Here is an 18,888-nt window from a genome sequence, read left to right as displayed (position 1 = left end):
CTCTGAGGTTAAATCTACGTTTAGATGATCCCGGAATTCGTGGACGGATCAGCGCACGCTCGGGGCAACACAGTCTATTAATACCGGTTCAATGCACACTACCCGGCAAGGGTCCCGAAGGGGCTGGCTCTTGATACACGCGACAACTACCTCTTTGAAAGAGCTTGAATCACATCACCTCATCGACGTAGAAGCTTCCGGGGACTCTCAGTGTGTCCCGGCGTGTATCGGTCACTCACAGTTCTCTCTTCATTGAGAAATTCTCTCGAGGCTACTACCTAGGAATCAGGTATTAAGCCAGCTAGGGGGTGCTCGGGCCCCTCGCGGATGCTCCGCATCGTAAGCAACCCAATTAAGGATCGTTGACGACCCCTGAGGCAAATAGCGGAGATATGTATTCAGTGCGAATGACAAGTTCGGGTAATGCAGAAAATGCAGCGCAGTGTATGGATGTTGCGGAGGTTTTTTAATGTAGTCGCAGGTGGCCAAGTGTTTGGATCGCGCTGAATAGCCGGCGTAAATTGACTATGTTTGGGGTGTGAACTGCAGTAGCCTAGAGCCAAAATGTCTTCGGATTGCACCTTCAATTGTTCGGTGCATGTGGTGGACCATATCATTCTCCACGAGTTGTAAGACGTTGTGTGGGTATCAGGAGCCCATACTAGTTGTGTAACCTCAGTGATGGGGCTCCACTAAAACTGTTTCCCTACCTCGGTGGTGATCTCGAACGGAAGGCCGAAAATTTGGGTTTAGTGGTCGAAAAGTGCTCTTGGTGACCACAGCAGGAAACTTGGTGTCCCGCAATGGTACTGCCTTGGGCCTACTGTTTTCTTATCCATCGTACAGTGGCATCTTGATCAGGCTGATGTGGATGTGATCAAAGCGGTCACCTGGTGCCTTGAGACTACCAAATTCAACGCAGTTGTTGTGATGGACTTTGGATAGCTGAAATGACACACATTGGTTCGCTCAGCGGAAAACATCCTTGCATAGATCCGGTCACAAGAACTTTAGCAGTGCGATAATTGGTATACGGTACCGAAGGCTTAACGATGGATGACTATTGATAGATATGTGTTAAGTGTGTCGTTATAGTGCGCTAAAGTTTAAGTCGCGGTCTTGCTAACAAGCGAGATAGTTGATTTTCCTCAGCTTGGGCCTCGCTGGTAACTTTAGTGATGGCACGGTGACTGTTTCTACGCCAGAGAGAACTTGGTGACAGTGCTTTCAACACCTGACGTATATTTCATGCAGGTCCCGGGCAAGCTAAGGAAGTCGAGTTTCCTGTTTTGATGCGACGAGATTGTGTCTGAACGTTATATTAAAGCATTTACGATTGGCCATTGGTCGTTGTGAATTACGAAGTGTCGACCTTATAGAATGTGTTGAACAAATTTTACAGCTGCAAAAACTGCTAAGAACCACGATTTCATGCGGAGAATCGCCGTCCGGACACCGACGCCTTCCTATAGAAAAAACTGGCTGAATCCACATTCCATGGGATCGCTGTTGGTCTAATGCGGCCAAAGGTGATGTTGGAAGCCTTTGCGCGAAAGATCAACGTTGAACGGAATGCGGAAACGGCGACTGTAAGGATGCTCTGCTTGCAACATTCAAATGCAACCCCGGCGTCGGGTGGTCAATTTGAAGAACAATCCTTAAGAAGCTCATAATGCAGCGCATCCAACTCGGCGGCTCTGGAATGCAGCGCCGCTAACAGTTGAGTATTTTAAGGAAACGTTTAAGCTGTGAAGTGCTCATCGGCCTGTGGCCTGTGTTGTGGTTCTTCGGGAACAAGAGAATATTAGATGCTGACGAACGGCAGATTCCTGGATAGATGGATGAGAGTGCGTTGCATCATTCGGGTTGCATCGAGCGGGATCCCCAAAGGCTCGAATAGCTCCAAACTGACTGACTGGTCTCTTGCGTATGTCTTTTGAGGTGTTTGCCAAAATGCTCGCTGCAGGTTGGCGATGGAGAACAATGAGCCGTTGGCGCCTTGGACTAGATTTTACATTATTGGCAGCGGATAATGGTCGGGGCGAAGACATTCGAAGATAGTCCCTAATGGCGCAATTGGGTACTATTTGTTGAGGGCTGGCGCGAAGCTCATTTCCGAATTTCTTTTTGCCGTGGTAATACCTTGACCAGCGAGACAGCGGAATTATAAAAAGACTGGTTGTTTGGTTGTGATGATTTCATGGTTCACTCGCAGGTCGGCAATACCAGGTGAAAAGCTGGTCTTTAAGAATCTGGCGAGCAGGTGTCTGTAGGTTACAGCGATAGGGCCTTTTGGTATTGCTGGCGTTGGGCGAGCGCTGATTGATTGAATGCTTGGAAAAGGGTCGAATATGCAGCTCGTGGATGAGTTGGTGTTGTTGTTCCAGGAATGATTAGTGCGGATGTCAATGATTAGGCCATTATGATTGAGTGAGTCTGTTTCCAAAATAGCCATCCGGACGCCAGCGATGGCGAAGGCCATTGAGAAAATCGCGTAGCCCGAGGTCAGCTATAGGTTGCCAAAGGTGGCGACAGCCGTGCTGTTAACTGTTTGCAGGATGAGACTTTGCTTCCCAAGAGGCTTGACTACGAGCCGAAAGAAGAGGCTTGACTACGAGCTGTCTGCAACGTATGGTCTCGGAACCGTGCTTGGCGTGATAGTAAAGTGCCTTGCGTAGACCTGGCTTTGGCGCAACAGCGTGGAGCGGCCTTGCTGGAAATCGATGGTGTCCCTTGGTTGTTGAAGTGCCTCTCTGTGCAGTGTTGCCAGTTACACAATGGCTAGACGAGAGGCTAGCGGCTATCTGTTGGTGTATTTTAGCAATTTGAAAGACGGCGGAACTGCTGCTCGTGAATGGTACGTGCTTTACTTTACGTTCATGGGGTCACTAGTTTAGAATCAAAAGGTAAAATGCAGTTTGATGTGACTGAAACTTTATTTCGAATGACTCAGTACACAATCTAAATTGTAACGTGGGATGAGGTTACCGAACAGGGATACATGAGGGCGAAAGGAGCGGCGCGGAATCGTCTTACCCGAACCTAGCCGCTACAGTGATATATGGTAGTCTGCTCCCGAGCGAGGATGCGCTTTCGCCGTGAGAGCTTCGTCGACGGCCGAAGTGAGGTAGCGCCACAAACTTTCAGAATGTCTGGTTTCACTTTGTGTCCCTTTGTTGACTTCAGCCTTGTTTACTGTTCATCAGCTTGCTCGTTAGGTACATCCTTGAATTTTTGTTCCACGATTGGGTCTCCTTTCTGCAATAGTGATGGCGTTGCCTTTGAAGCAGCACAACTTAAATTCGTCATTGGCTCATCTTTAAGAAGAACTTCTCGCGCTTTCAAAAGTGTCGCTTTTCTTGGTAAAATAGACAACAGAATCAAGTCCATCCGGCTGCTTAAACATGGTAATTTTTGGAGCTACAGTGAAAGATGAAGCTGTATTGTCCCTACTGTTATATTACAATAGATATCTTCGGATGTTTGAGGCTGTGCTCTCGAATTAGAGGTTTTGCAAAGGGTGGCCTATATATGCAAGGTAACCTAAATACAACGCAGTGGAAATCTCGTTTTTCACCAGTAAACCAAATTTGGTCTCATGTCTTCACTCTGAGTACTTTATGGGATGTACTATGCAGGCTTCTTCTGCGGTGCCAACAGGAAAATTGTAAGAAAGTGCAGCATGAAACATTCGGAGTCAATTCATCAAATCTTTGCCCTGTTTCACTGGCAGGTAGTCATTAGGTAAAGAACCGATTGGCATAAACACATATTCACCTAAAATCTAATTTAGGAATCACAGTTCCAGTGCTAGTTTTTTGAGTGACTTTTTTTTTGATTCTCTAGAGCGGGAGGAGGTTTCCTCCGACTAAACCATAAAATTCCTGCACGCAATCCAAAATGTTCTAAAAGGGTACCCACAATAGCCAATATCTCTCACCTCCTGTGATCATAAATCTTATCTGTCAATGTGTTTGTTTTTAATTAATCTGAACATATAAGAAAACCATCAACACACAACATGTTATACCAATTCAAACGTTTTTTTCCCTCAATTCCATCCACGTCCGAAAAGAAATTCACCAGGTAATCAGGCTTAATCGGCGCTGATTCAATGCTATAAATCAATTCGCAGCAATTTATTGTACGTTTTAATCGAAAGTGAGAAAATATATACATACGAGTGACACGTACAAACATCTATACATATATTATCTACGTACACGAACCATGTATTCTGCACGAGTGTACGAGTTTGCTTATGTAATTGGCAATAAAATTAAATGGAAATCGCCGTATGAGCATTTAACAAAGTGTCTCGTTACAAACCTGTCCTTGATGCGGAAACGCTATTTCGAATGTCCCGTAGCCATCAGCCGCGGTTAATGTATCGTCATCGGTCATATTAGCTGATCCTTCCACAAGAAAATACTCAACTAAACCGTTAACGCCGGCATCTTTATCCACGGCATGGATATTGCGAAAGATCGTTGTACCGACCGGTGTTGACTGAAAACAGGAAAAAAAATTAAATGAAATTATGAATTAGAAAATGTCATGGGATTTTGATAAGTTTGAAATGAAAGGGAGGGGAGGGGGGGTGATTATTGATTGATTATTAATACCAAATATGAAGTTTGTGTTAGGATTAATTCAAGTTTGATTTGACATATATTTCATTAAATCGAATATAATTGATCAGGTTTCTGGCTTAAGTCTTTCGTTTTCTGAGTAATGAATGCTGTCATTTATTGAGTATTAGATTTTTTTTGCCGTTACGTACTATGGAAAGTTGTATGTCTTGGAGGTCCCTAAACAAGGAAATGAAAATATTTCAATTTACGTCTAAACGAACAATGCCTACCACTTGAGAAATTCAATCTATGAATCGAATCACACATGATTAAAATTAACTGGAACGGAAACGAAATATTTCGAGTTTGTTTGGTTAGCTTTATCGCATACACCGCGAACATTGTATGGTTTATCAAATTATCGGAAAGTAAACACATATTTTCTTGAACTAATACCATAGATAATAACCCATGCAATATCTTTTCATTGCAGATCGAATCACACAATGCCGCATAAAATTATATAAATGAACACACAATTCTGCTATCTTTGAATAACACACTAAATCGCATATTGGCTTTCTGTACGGAGCAGTACATTGCACACAGGTGCAAGATATCAAAGCAGTGCAAGATATCAAAGCAGAGCTTAAAGATAATCTGACAAGCCATTGTTGCTATTAATAACATTGGCATACTCGATTCCGATTAGAGCAGGAATAACTTGATAAATGAGAACACGTAAAGAATTTCAAGCTCGCTGCATTGCAATCTAATCCACCCATTTAATTGAATGCACTAAATTAGTACAAAAATCTTAAACGCTATACATCGCCCAGATACACATCGACATAGTCAGATCGAATAACTCAAAACAAGGCCATTATAAGACTTAAGCAGTTACAGTTACTTAAAGGCAACACTTAAAAGTGTCTATATAAGGTATTTAGAAGTACAATTCAATATAGTCCAGCTTGTGGAGCAGACAGCACCGTATAAAAGACCTGAAGTACTGGTGAGCCTTGGAATATCTAATAGGAAGCAGACCGTTACTAAGTAAACTGCACTATCCAGTGTACCGGGCTAAATACGAGAACTTTAATGCTCATTCACTTGCTGTTGCAGCTTGCACTCATTTCAGAGTATTACATGCTTTAAGAGGTTTTTAGTCGAGGCATTGTGTGTTTCCTTAGATGGAAGAAGTTCGACTATGACTCGAAAAGGAATGACGGCACTTAACAAATTTCCACTGAGTTCGTTTTGTTGGTGGAGATAATTCACTAGTACTTTAGCAGAAACTCCTGAAATTTTCCAAGCGATGCTTTATTTTGTCTTGTCTGACGATTTACGTTGTTCGGGGTTGGAAAATAAAAAGTTGACAGGCATTCGGTACTGCACTAGGTGTTTGATTGCTTTCACCTACGATTTTGCAATTATGGACTGCACCGTTACTGTAATTTTCAACATTATTTCTTCTGGAATTTCTATCTAATTTACTGGTAGGATTGCGTTAAGGAGCGAAACTATTTCTTTTTGATTAGAACAATTTTGTGCAATTTAAGCTATGTTTTATGTTCCACCTTTAGCATGAGCATTAAAATCCCTTGGGGATCTGTTCGAAGTTGCGGAGATTATCTGTGTCAAGTCAACGAGAAAGATAATCTCCAAATGTATTAATAAAGAAAGAGAGAAGTCGCCAAAAATTGCAAATGTCATTGAATGAACTTCAATGCACATAAAATACACATTGGTCTTTATCTAATCTGCACTTCTCCACCTCCTGTCCCTGGACCTGCATATTAAATATACTGTAGCGTGCCGTCCTTTCAGACTATGAGAGCTCGGATGTCGGACAGCAAAGCCCTACGACCACAGTAACATCTTAGATGAAGTACTTCAGGGACTCAAGGTATTCCCAACGGACTACGCCACACGTAAGCTGAGCTTCACGAGGAACTTTGTTTGGACTTTCCAACCAAGCCAGAGTGGAAAATCGGTGACGTGTTGGAAGGCTATTATACACTATTCCTTACCATCGGATCAAAAAAGGGTCTGTGGAGTTGGTGCGGGAGTTATCTTTCTCTTTCACTTCAGCCTTTGTCCCGTCCACAAACGGGGTCGGCTCGTCGTGATCGGTTTCGCCATTGAATGCCTGATCTGGGTGTAATCTCGAGGCTTTCAAATCCCCATCCCATTCCCCGTTGTTTAGGTCTGCCTTTTGGTCGTTTACCATCGACTTTGATGTTCAAACCAATCTTGGCAAGTGAATTCTCGTTGACACGAATTGCGTGACCATAACATCGAAGAGGCCTCTCTCGCAACTCTTCTACGATTGGTGCAACCCCATAACGATTGCGGATATCCTCATTTCGGATGTGATCTAAACGTGTCACGCCACTAGTCAGTTCATTGTCTTTTATAGTCGGCCAACACTCGGAACCATAGAGAGCGACAGGACGGACGACATTGTGGTAAATTTTAGATTGGAGACGTTCGTTGATACTTCGATCACAAAGAACACCAGCGGAAGTACTAGCGATACTGGAAGCCTGTTGAAGGCTGGGGTATGATCCGAGCTCTAAGCGTAACATATCCAATTTGGCCGATAGTCATGCAACCATTGAGACCTTGTACTCAGCGGCGACATTCTTCGGGCTAGTGGAATAATGCAGAAACCCGTTGAGCAGTTTGAGCGACATGTTTAAGGTCGCTCTCTTCTGGGTTCCCGGTCATAGGAATATAGAGGGAAATGAGTGGGCTGACGGACTGGCCAGGCGGGTCTCTGCTCTTGACAGCCCATCGGTGAACACAGTCGGTGTCCCGCTGGCGACAGTTAGAGGTGGAATATATTGACACCACTTAGCAGCCGCGGATCTCAGCTGACGAAGGCTTACCACTTGCGTCAAGTCAAGGAGCGTTTTGCCCGTCTTGAGCGAAATCCGGTCGCGAGAGTTCTTGTGCCAAACGCGTACAATTACAGAAGTTCGCACTAGACACTGACCTATAGGGAGCCATGCCGTGTAACTCGGCATACTATACAGTTTGCACTGCCACTCCTTTCAATCGAAGATTAACATGATAGAATTTATCAGCTAAGCCAGCTGTTGGCTCACACCTGCCAGTTGGCACTCCCGGATAACCATCAGTCAGCCCGATGGTGAACTAGCATGACTACGATGAGGACGACAACCCGGCGTGGCATGAACTTGTAATTTGGCAAACGATTGGGAACAGTTTGCACCTAAGCTGGCTGTGGCTGTGGCATGCTGTTAGCTTACTGCATCAGAGTGAAATCTGGTGGAATCGGCGTTGAGTTTAATATTACAGCTGCCTTCGTCCCGATAATAATCTTGACCCCGCTAAAAGTACGTTCAAAGCTGTAGAGGCTTAGCTTAGATGGACTCCTGAGTGGCCTCAAATTCCGGCTGTGAACACAAATTACCATAGGGAGTTGTGTCAACCCATGTGTTACCTCCCTGGTCGCATAGACAATCATGATGATCATTTGAGATGACTGCAATTTCTAGCAGAGATATAATTCAATGACAACCGGTATTAACCGACATTTTTAGAACGAACGACAATACACAACATGCATTGCATTTGGCAGCTAAAATGCGAGATTCTATTATAAATCCCTCTGTAAGAAGCTAGGAAGATCTCCTACTGGAAGGTTAAAAAGGCCCACTGCCCCAGCGGAGAAGGCGACTAATAGTAAGAAAGGAGTGGTATCCTGCAGGGTAATTATTCTGACGGCTAAAAAGTAGAGACCCCATCGAGTTTCAGGTCGGAAAAAGAAGTCACATGAAAAGATGGTAAGCTCCAAGTTTGATGTTCCCTTACCATAGAAAAAGTTCGACGAATTCGCCAATCAGATTGAAACGCTAGCTAGCTTACCGGAGAGCATGGACCTTATCCAAAATGCAGAGGGTAGAGGAACAAAGGTGAAGAAGTACTTAGTGGTGAAGGAAAACGGAGGGGCTATTATGGTCCAGCATAATGTCTCTATGAATATCAAAGATATCATAATGGAGTAACTTTCGGACCTTATTACACACCAGCAAAACTATTGGAAGACTGTCGAAGAGGAGCTGAAAAAATTGTAAATCGGCTGACAGAAGGGGAACAGACTATTGATAATAGGAGACAACGGAAGAACAGCGTAGATCTACCACAAAGAACACAGCGAGGAGAATTCCGCAAGGTGGTAACCAAACGTACCAATAATAATAGTAATCGTTGCCACGACAATCCAATTGGATCTGGTGTTTGAAGTTTTTTAGAGCACTTCATTCAAGACCGCAACAGTAAATTACAGGTGTCCGGTACACTGTTGGATGCAATGTGATCAGCATTGCGCTCATCCTTTGTTGTCCTCTCCTGTCCTTTGGCTCATTTACTGATTCGGCCACCAATTAGATTCGAAACGCGACCTTGCGCTATACCAGCCTAGCGCTCTAACCACTGAGCCATCCAGACACGGACCAACCAACGTCGGAGAAAGGGAAAATTCAACAATATCACTGCACCAAAGTCAGGATTAACTACAAAAATAACATCACCGCTAAAGAAAAAGGGAAGGGGCACGGTTAGAAGCCTCTTCATCAAGCCGAACGAAAGAAGATCGTTTGCGGAAATCGAGAAATCTGTAGCTCTGTCAAGCCAGAAGATACTTGTTGAAGTTGGGTCTAGGGCTGACAGAAGAAGAAGATTATGCAAGCATTCTAGGCCCGGAACAAGCCTGGAATCCATTCAAACCCTCGAAATAAGGAATCTGGATGGTCTCACAAATACGGAAGGTAGGGGTTATATCTGTCAACTCCAGAGGATACAAATTGATCACTGTCACTGTCAATGAGAAGACACCGGTATTACTTCTTAATGGGAAAATAAAGATAGGGTGAGTCATTTGCAGAATAATGTGAAGAGTCGTTCCGACCCGCTGCTTTAGGTGCTTGGCCTTCGAGCATATAGCATGGGTTTGCAAAGGGCAGGATAGAATCAATTTATGTTCCGAGTGTGATGAATTCGGGCACAAAGCGAAGACTTGCGAGTCGGAAAAAATGCTGTGTGCTTTAGAAGAATATGCGGTCTATAGAAGGAAGATTTGGTTCATTTCGCGGTTCCAAGCGGTGCCAGGTCTTCTTCTGATGAGAAGTGAAGAATCATGATCCATGTCCTACAAGCGAACAAACATAGGAGTGCAATTGCGAACATGCAAGAAAAGCTGACTTGTTGCTCCTCAGCGAGCAATACCGAGTTAGAAGCTTATAATTGTGGTACGCCATGTGTAGGGCATATATCTGGCACTGTGAGGTGAGAGATACGGTCAATTTGCGAGTCTGGGCCTTTGGTCGCGGAGATGCCTTTGTTTGGGTTTGCTGCGCGGAAGGTTTTTCAGCATTTACCATACACCGAATGTGTCAACGTCCGCTTTTCGGAATAAAGTCGGTACCTTGGAATCCGAGCTACTAAACACAGAAGAAAGATTTCTAATTGGAGGAGACTTTAACGTCAGAACAGTCAAATGGGGCATGCCTCGACCAGACTTTCGGGGCACACAAATTTTGGAGATGGCTGCCAGGGTAGGAGTTAATATCAGTGACATTTTGCCATTTAAGCGCATTGGCTGCGTGGGCACTATCCCAGGCGTGACCTTGGCTATGGAGTCCTTAGTGCAACGGTGGAGAGTACTGGAAGATTTCAAGGTCATTGATCACCAGCACCGAAGTGACAAACGACTCCATCGTTCAATAGGCAGACGTCTGGCAAATTTATACCGAGTGAAACAGCTGGAAAAGCGACGTTGGCAAATTTGCCGAAACCCTTCCATCAGGCGTAAATAAGCCATAACATTCGGGCACGAACAGAAGAACTGCGACTGAACAATTAGTGAATTTGGCAATGAACCTTATCACTGCAGTTTGAAATATATCGGCCTTCAAAAGGAGACTCCATCAGGGGAAGTTAACTGTGTACTGGGGAAGCTGAAAACACAAGTCGACGGAGAAACTGCTTCAGGATTCGGCGGATTGCTCAGTGTAGAATACAATAGAGCGAAAAAAGAACTCCGCCATGAAATTGACAAGCAAAAAACACGCTGTTAGGAGGAGCTAATCAGCGACGTTAACAGGGGAGTTGGTTACTAAAAAACTCGGTGTCTATCGACCATGGAAGCAGTAAAGATGGAAAGAATCGTGCAAGGATTTTTCCATTTCGTCTGAAATATCTGGGCTGTTAATGAGAGAGGGAATGTTGAGGAATGCCCGCTTTTCACTGTAAGGCAACTGAAGAGTAGAATGAAAGGGCACCTGGACCGGTTGGTGTTCTCAGCAAAGCGTGGAAACTTGTATTCAAGTATAAGTTGGGTTTTCCTACTCAGCGAATTCAAGGCACGTTTGACAGCGGATGTTTTCCCCCTCGCTCGCAGGCTCATGGCAATAAACAAGCTCTAAGACGACCATGAAGCGTGGTCAGGATACGGTCTTTTTAGTACGCTGGATACAGCGGGGAGACTATTTGAGGTGTTTATCAAGTCAACAGTGACTGACACAATATGTGTTCCGGAAAACTAGTTGCGGTTTTAGAACGGGCGCGATTGAGGAAGTGAAAAAATGATGAGGCTGGCACAGGCACACAGTCGCTACTGTCGTGTGATGTTAGTTGTAAGAAACATCTCCAGCTTTGCTAGGTGATGTGACATGCTTGAAAATTGTCTCCATATTCTAGGCTACCATCTACGAATATTTAAGGGACTATTTAAAATGCAGCGCCCTGCTCTACAATACTCGGGTAAGACAGCGCAGAAGGAAGGTCACATCGGAGTGTCTCGGAGATTTACCTTTAACCCGGGCTCTTGGAACGTTTCATATGATAGTCTTAGTTGATTTTAGATGCCTCATGAATCGCATCTGGTCAGATACACAGGTGATGTAGGTACTAGTTGCTGCACGCACGGTGAAGCAAGTTCAGCGCACAGTGGCAATTATGTTGCAATATGTCATCTGATGAATGACTGAGCATGGATTCTCCCTAGCTCTGAAAACAAAAGTGGTTGTCCTAACCAACAAGTCGATTGCCTTATTCCTCCCTGTTCAGATTGGTGAAACCATGGTCTTGTCAAAGCCAGCGGTAAAATACCTCAGTGTCATACTAGACACGAAGATTAGTTTTCTCGAGTAAATTTGCAACACCGAGGATAGGGTTGTAACTAGAATCTTTGCGATTTTTCGACTGATGTCCAATTTCGGTGGTTTCATATCCAGTTCTTGTCGTTTGCTAATAAGTGCGGTTTAGTTCATTCGTCTATATGGTTCAGCAGTATGAGCTGGCTCTCTCAGTAAACGCCTAGCCGAAGTACTATAGCGAGGGGTCGGACTTACAGCGCATGGCAGCAATGGTGGAAAAGAGAATCCAGGGGCAGATGAAGCGCGAATTTCATCAAAGGTGCGGCGAGGTTGACTATTACCTTACAGAGCTTCTCGGCGGACATCACTTTTTCTTTTGCAAAAAGTCATTCAACGGAAGGGTGACAGCTGTTTGCGGACACCAACGTTGTGGCCATGCTTGAGAGCGAGGCCACGTGGAACCGATTAGTATGTTGAGGTTTACTGAACCAAGAGGTTGCGCTGTCACACTGGACAAGCCTGCAATGTGTGAAGCGGTTCCACGTTAGTGCCCTAGATGCTTCAGGTGTTTGGCATTTTGTGCGTAAATGCATTTAACCTCACTAGCGTATTACACTCCGAAAAGTCAGATGGAAGTAAGCATGCTTAACTTATCGAATTAATGTTATCGGCAGCCACTAGGCCGGTCTTCATAGCCTGGGAGCTGTTTTTGGACGGGATACTGACTTCGAGGTTCCTGTGGTGGGCTCTGGAAAACAATTCAAGGAGGATTTTGATTTGATGCTTCCCTTTAAGGCTCCCATTACCATAGACCAAAAAACGCTTGTGGTGAGGAAGACAGGGCGGCTTACAATGATAACCTTAATAACTACAAAAGGTCGCCATAAAACCTGACAGAGTTGAAAGATTTGGGGGTGGACTGGTGAGTATGAAGAGAGAAGGATGAGAATGGGAACTAAATTTTCCCAATGGCGAGAACATAGTTTGGATTACATAATTTGCTGCTAAAGCCATGGAAGTGAAGCCAGGAAGTGTCTCCAGCACAACCTCTTGACTTAAAGATCAGTCACAATAAAATCTAAAGAAAGATTCCCACATCTCTCCGACTACAATCAAATACCAAGCACTGTATATTGATTAATGTCTATCCACATTAACGGTACTTAATTCAATCTACAAACAAGGAAGAAGTCAGACGAATCCGCTCGTAATCCAGTACTACTTGTTCAATCGATGTCAATTCCCCTGACAAACGTAACACATCAAGCCAATCTTATAATGGATACAAACCAATTAAACAAAGCTCAAATGCTAGAAAGTGAATCAACCACGGCGTGGTATGCACCTTCAGCATCGCGACATCTTTTAATCCCATCTTAAATGCTAGATATTCTGCTTGATTACCCACCAAGTCCACCGGGCATGATGGTGATATTGCCTGAATGCTTTTATCGCTAACAATTCATCACAATAAAAATAAAATTTTTTGATTTTATAACGTTCGAACCGCGACTGTGATAAGATCCACTTTCTATTTGTGGGGAAGACACCTTAGATGACACCATCTTTAAAAATATTTACCGAAGATTAGTGGAAGATTGAGATTGAAAGAATAGAGAGATTCGGTAGGGAAAAAATGTTATCTGATGTTAAGAGATCCGAAGATGCATTTACCTCATTAATTTTGATTAGCGTTTGATATTTGAAATATTCGAAAGGGTATCGAATGATAACTTTTTTTTCAGCGGTTTGCGCAAGAATGCATCGTGGAGATTTTTATCGATGAAGATTGATATCACGGATGTGACTAAAACGGCTTTTTCTCGTTCATTTTCATAAATGGCTTTTTTAGGGATAGTGCTGTTTCTATATATTACGTACATTGAGTGTTAGCGGTTTTATCTACTGACACTTATAAATGGACATTTATGTGATATGAGAAAGAATTTGTAATTTAAATGACCCGATATGACTGATTGATAGATTGGTAGATGCCTAATGGTATGTACCCCTGAACTGTGTTTCGATTCTCTTAAGAATGTTCCGAGAAGCTTGGACTCCTCCTTTACTGTTCTTCACCATGGAGCGATGAACTCGTTGGTCATTCTTGGGATAGTGGATTCCGTGGCATGGTATAGTTGACAGTGTCATCCTTCCTAGATATCTGATCCATCCAGTGCCACTTCCGCCATCTGATCAACATGTCCTCGGATATCTGGCCCGTGTGTCTAACAATAGTGTAGGTAGGGTGGAAATTCAGTGGTAGCACTAATTTCAGATCTTTTGTAACTAAATTCAGACTTTTCCAAATCAATTTCAGAATTTTCTATTTCAAATTCAAACTTCCAAGTCAGAATTTTTTCAATATTTCACTATTAAGTTTTAAGCTAACTTTTTACCACTAGATAAGGATGGAGCTGGGATGTTTTAAAAAAAATCTGGGCTGCCATCAATTTCCTATCTTTATTTCTTTTAATGAATCGGTCTGAGAATATAATGGTCCAATGGCGTCCTCTAGGGCGGGTAGGTGTCTGAAAGTAACTGGCAACGCCACGATTTTAACTTAAGTCCTCTCGATTGGTAGCGGAATTCATTTCAGTCACAAGTTCACGATTTTATATCTAGAGGTCATGAAAAAAAACAACTCCCCCCATTCAATCCTTATGCAGTGGTAGAAAGCTGATACAAAACTCGATAGTAAAATATTGAAAAAATCTTAACCGAAAAGTTTGGAAGACGCGTGGTGGATACTACCCGTGGAGTTCCATGATCTGTTTGACAGGTATTGAGCGAGAGGTCCGGCCACGTCGAATAAATGAACACAACGAGGGGACCTGAAAGGGTGTTAAAGGTCCTATCAACTGCCTACCTGGTAAATGCTGGAGGAAAACGATTGACAAAGACAGGCGATCAGAAGAAAGGATTGAAAATGATATATCAAGGAACCCCAAGTTCGTGTTGCACCGTCCCGTCATTGAAGTGTATAAGTAATGCCCCGTAGCGCTTGGGAGAACTGTTGGCGAATAATTTGCACTAAGTCAGCGCATCCATGATAATTTGGTCCAAATGGACCTATTTAGAGGTTAGATATCATTCTGATAGTAAGCAAAGGGACAGGGAAGAACTTAGTGGGAATCTTATATCTTATCTTTTCTTAACGGATATAAAATATTCGATGTCATAATAGTTCCATCAAAACCTATTTTTTGAAGCGTGCCATTGTAATAAATTTTTTCGGAAGAGCTGTTGGAGATGTTCATCCCCATTCTTGTATAAAAGTAGGTTAATAAAGGAAATCCAGTAAGTCTCAGTGAACTAATCATGGAGGCGGAGACGGAAACTCAATCCCATGGGTTTTTGAGAAAGGAACAGCGGGCTACGAGTATTCGGAATGTCGTAGAAAACTTAGCAGTGGTAGTATTTAGTCTTACAGGGAGGAACTGATCAATTCAGCGAGGATGCATAAGTTCAATGGCCAGATGGTCACCGCATAAATATACTGTCAATAGCTCTGCCATCCAATTTGCATTCCATAGTGAAAGTTCCATGAGATGCACCTGAAAATATATGACTTCGACACTTACATACCATGTAGCCATATAGAGCCATATAGAACATAATAACCAAGCGGAGTCTAGTGCAACTCTGAGATTTTATTAAGAAAAGGACAAAAATCCGCCAGACTGGTGTATGCGTGAAGGAAGAAGCGTGGAGACTTTGGGGAAGAAAGGAAGCAATGTAACGCAAGTGCCCCTCGATAATGTGAAATTTCTTCTTTTCTTCAATGGCTCGTCAGACCAAATTAGTTTTCGTTCAGTCTGGTCCTTTTGATGTTACGTTGATATAGTCTTCCCAACTTCTGATTGGTGCTTTTCTAGACGATTTGCTTGTAGTATACTCGTAAGGTGCGGCATAAGATTCTTTGTTCGTCCATAGTATATCCGTTCTCAATCCGCTGCAATTTTCAGATTTTAAAAGAAGGCTATGCAGGGTGAAAACACGAGCCCTCCCTAACTGGTGCTATGCCAGGCGTATTGCGTAGGTAGAGCATGATAGTTTACACTAAAGTTGTTTGGGTGGCTGTGACAGAAGTACCTTAGAAGATGAGTGTGTAACATTAAACTGTATAACCTGATTTTAAAGCTAAGAGCTGGACCTGGTTGTTGCCAATGATGGATCTTAATTTTTTTGTTCGATATCAGACAAGAAATATGGGTTTTTCAGGTTTTCTCTGTTCAATTGTTTGCTATTTTGTGCTGTACGATGTAAGCGAGAGCAACTTATCATGACAACCTATTTTTTGCCGCTATAGATTTTGTTTCATTCAAGATCTGCTTAGAATGGGGTATTGGTGATATTAAGTTGCTTTAGAATTTCCTCGGAGGTTCTTTTATGGATGGAGTTGGAAATCTTTAAAAAATTCTACTGCAACTTGCTGTATGAGTTTGTGTGATTTTCCACTCTTTCCATATTTCCTTCAACGTAAAGTATTACTTAGGGGGAGGGGCTCTGATCGAAGTTTAATTTGCGCGTCCGATGCACTTTTCGGGCACGTTTTAGGTTCAGGAGTTAGTTTTGGATCGCAGCCACTGTGGGTTTATTGGCATCTAGTTCGCCTCTGTCCTCAGATTCTCTGCAAGGAGGTTATTGAGTCCGATGTCTATGTTGAAGAAGTCCTCGAACTGTGTTAGATGATAATTTAACGCTCCGTGTCTTTGCTTGTCCAATTTCTAAATACGTGGAGTCGGTTTTTGGGTCCAGCGCCCAGGTGACTTTTCTGACACATTGCACTTCATTCGCTGGATTTGGAATTCGCGATTTGGAACGAACTCAGCAGGCTGATTCTCAATCTACTTGGCCATCGCACTGTCAATTGAGTGTGGATGTGCACTACAGTTAAGTGTGTCAGATCACTCTGCATCTGACTGCCGTGGACAACAGATGCTTTTTTTCAGGCTCAAAGAAAATGGACTGCCACCAGTCTGCACCCGTGTCTACCGAGAGTAAATCCCCACTGCCCCTATCAACTGCCAGCTTTTAGGAGCAGAGATTTGTAGTGGCACCAAACTATCGACAGACGTTGTGACTCGTCATCAAAGTCTTAGGCACTCTGTGCCGACCAATTTTCAAAATTAAGTTTCCTTTCCTTTCATAAATTAAGAAAACACTAAAAATAGATTTTAGCAATTCCAGGTAATGAGTGTGAAACAATGCGGCCCTAAGCGCTGTAAAACTACCAAGGAGTATTAACCACATTTCTGAAGATGACGTGGAGCCGGAGTTACCCATGCCATCCAATGATAATAACTTCGATAAACAGCAACAAATGCTTATGGAGGCCAGTGAGCTCGACGAAACGCAAGCTAAGTATGATGATGCCCTGCATAAAAATGAGAATCAGCGCACTCAAATCGAACTCCGCAAACTTAGGGACACAGTGAAATCCCAGCAATCTATTCTGGCGACAGTTTTTCCCGCTATGAGCGTGAAAAAGCATGCGGCTGCCCTTGCCAAACCAGCAGAAATATTAGCTGCCTATTCTCCAGTGCACGAGCCACGTCAAGCAACGACTTCGTCAGCCCGTCCGACGGGGGAGGAACCTGCAAGTGGGCCAAAGTAGGAACCGGAAGCAGAAACGATGTGCCTTGAAGTCGTTGACAAGGAGCAACAAGAAGACGCTTTCAACTTTGTCTGTCGGAGGAAAAGGCCCAAAAACCAACAGGTGAGTGCTAAAAGTGTAAGTGCTCCCCAAGTGCCAAGTGTCAGTGCCTCCTCTGTTAGTGCCTTAAAGCTTAAAAGTGAAAAAAATTCTTCCAATTACGGCATATAACATTTATATCCCGCGGCTACTGAAATCACTAAAGGGCAAACACCTAAGGGCGACCCTAAAAAACATGAGGGGTGGTAGAACCATTAATTTTGCGGAGTCGATAGGAGATCATGCCAACATTTTTTTGCTTATTAAAGAGCAAGGGCTTAGTGCCACCACAAGGACTCCTCCATCCCTTAGAACTCAGTTCATAATTATCCGCGGGTGAAACCATGTAAAACATCACCGGGTATGTCCGACCATTTTGCAGTTGAACTTCGTCTTCGTCTTCTCAACTGCAAAAGTGAGTCCTAACGACTATTAGATCCTTCACTTACACAGACTGGGCCAAATTCAAGTCAGACTTAGTGCTTAATCTGAACTTGAAAAAACCTCGTTATGGCCAGAAACTTATCAGATAAAGAAAGCAGCAAAAATCGTTGCAATCTGAAAGAAGTGAACCTCCTCCGAACCAAACAATTTCAGACCCATTTCCTGTTTTCCGACCCTAGAAAACTTTTTGAGAGAGCCTGGACTTATCCAGCATTGTAATCTCGTAAAAAAACATCCCCAATCACCAGTTCGGGTTCCGTAATAAACACGGAACCTAAAATGCATTGAGCTATCTTCACGACACTGTCGTTTCTAGAATTAATGTCAACAACAGCCTGTGCATTGGATCTAGAAAAGGCCTTTCACTCCCTATGGGCAAACGGACTCATATACAAACTAATCGAAAAGAACATCCCAATTTCGAAAAGATCACAAGAGATCAGAATTGCCATCAGCTTTTTCGAAGACAGGCTGTTCTATCTCAACGTGGGAAACGAATTTTCCGACCTCTTCTCAGCAACATCAGGAGTACCGCAAGGATCCATTTCAGGGCCTACCTTGTATAACGTTTTCACGGCTGACGTTCTCATTCCCGAGACCGGTACAGACCAATCCAATATGTCGAAGACACCCTTGTATTTGTGTCAAGCCTTCGCCCCAACAAGGCCGCCAAAGCAATAGAAAAATACTTGCTACTTCTCTAGAAATACTTCCGAATAAATGGGAAAAAACCCAATTGTATACTTTCTGGAGACAATCTAGATAGTCAGGTTCTTGAAGTATCTATAAAAATGCTAAACGCTTGAAAATTTAAATCAGAAATACAGTAGTGAGCAATTCACAGACCATTAAATACTTGCGAGTTAAGTTTTCTCAAATTTAATCCTCACCTGCACGGCGCAGTTAGTAAGATTTACTATCTTCTTCACATGAAAATAGGTCTTAGTGCTAAAGACAAACTGATTCTCTACAAGACTCTGATAAGACCTACCATCTGTTACGGACCACCTACGTGGAGGACCTGTTGCAACCCTGTCATGAAGAA

General features: G+C 43.2%; 1 protein-coding gene across 2 annotated transcripts in view; it reads right to left on the bottom strand.

Moving 5' to 3' along the window:
• Window positions 1-18,888, bottom strand: part of LOC119651765 (cadherin-99C) — a 466,245-nt gene that overhangs the window by 82,223 nt on the left and 365,134 nt on the right. For both annotated transcript variants that reach the window (XM_038055505.1, XM_038055506.1), the window contains one exon: window positions 4,330-4,509. In XM_038055505.1, the coding sequence (XP_037911433.1) occupies window positions 4,330-4,509 (180 nt within the window). The remainder of the gene's footprint in view (window positions 1-4,329; window positions 4,510-18,888) is intronic.

Source organism: Hermetia illucens, chromosome 3, assembly GCF_905115235.1.
Source record: "Hermetia illucens chromosome 3, iHerIll2.2.curated.20191125, whole genome shotgun sequence".
In the NCBI taxonomy this organism is placed as follows: Eukaryota; Metazoa; Arthropoda; class Insecta; order Diptera; family Stratiomyidae; genus Hermetia; species Hermetia illucens.
The sequence above is the reverse complement of the archived record's forward strand: the minus strand, read 5'-3'. Positions and strand labels throughout refer to the sequence as shown.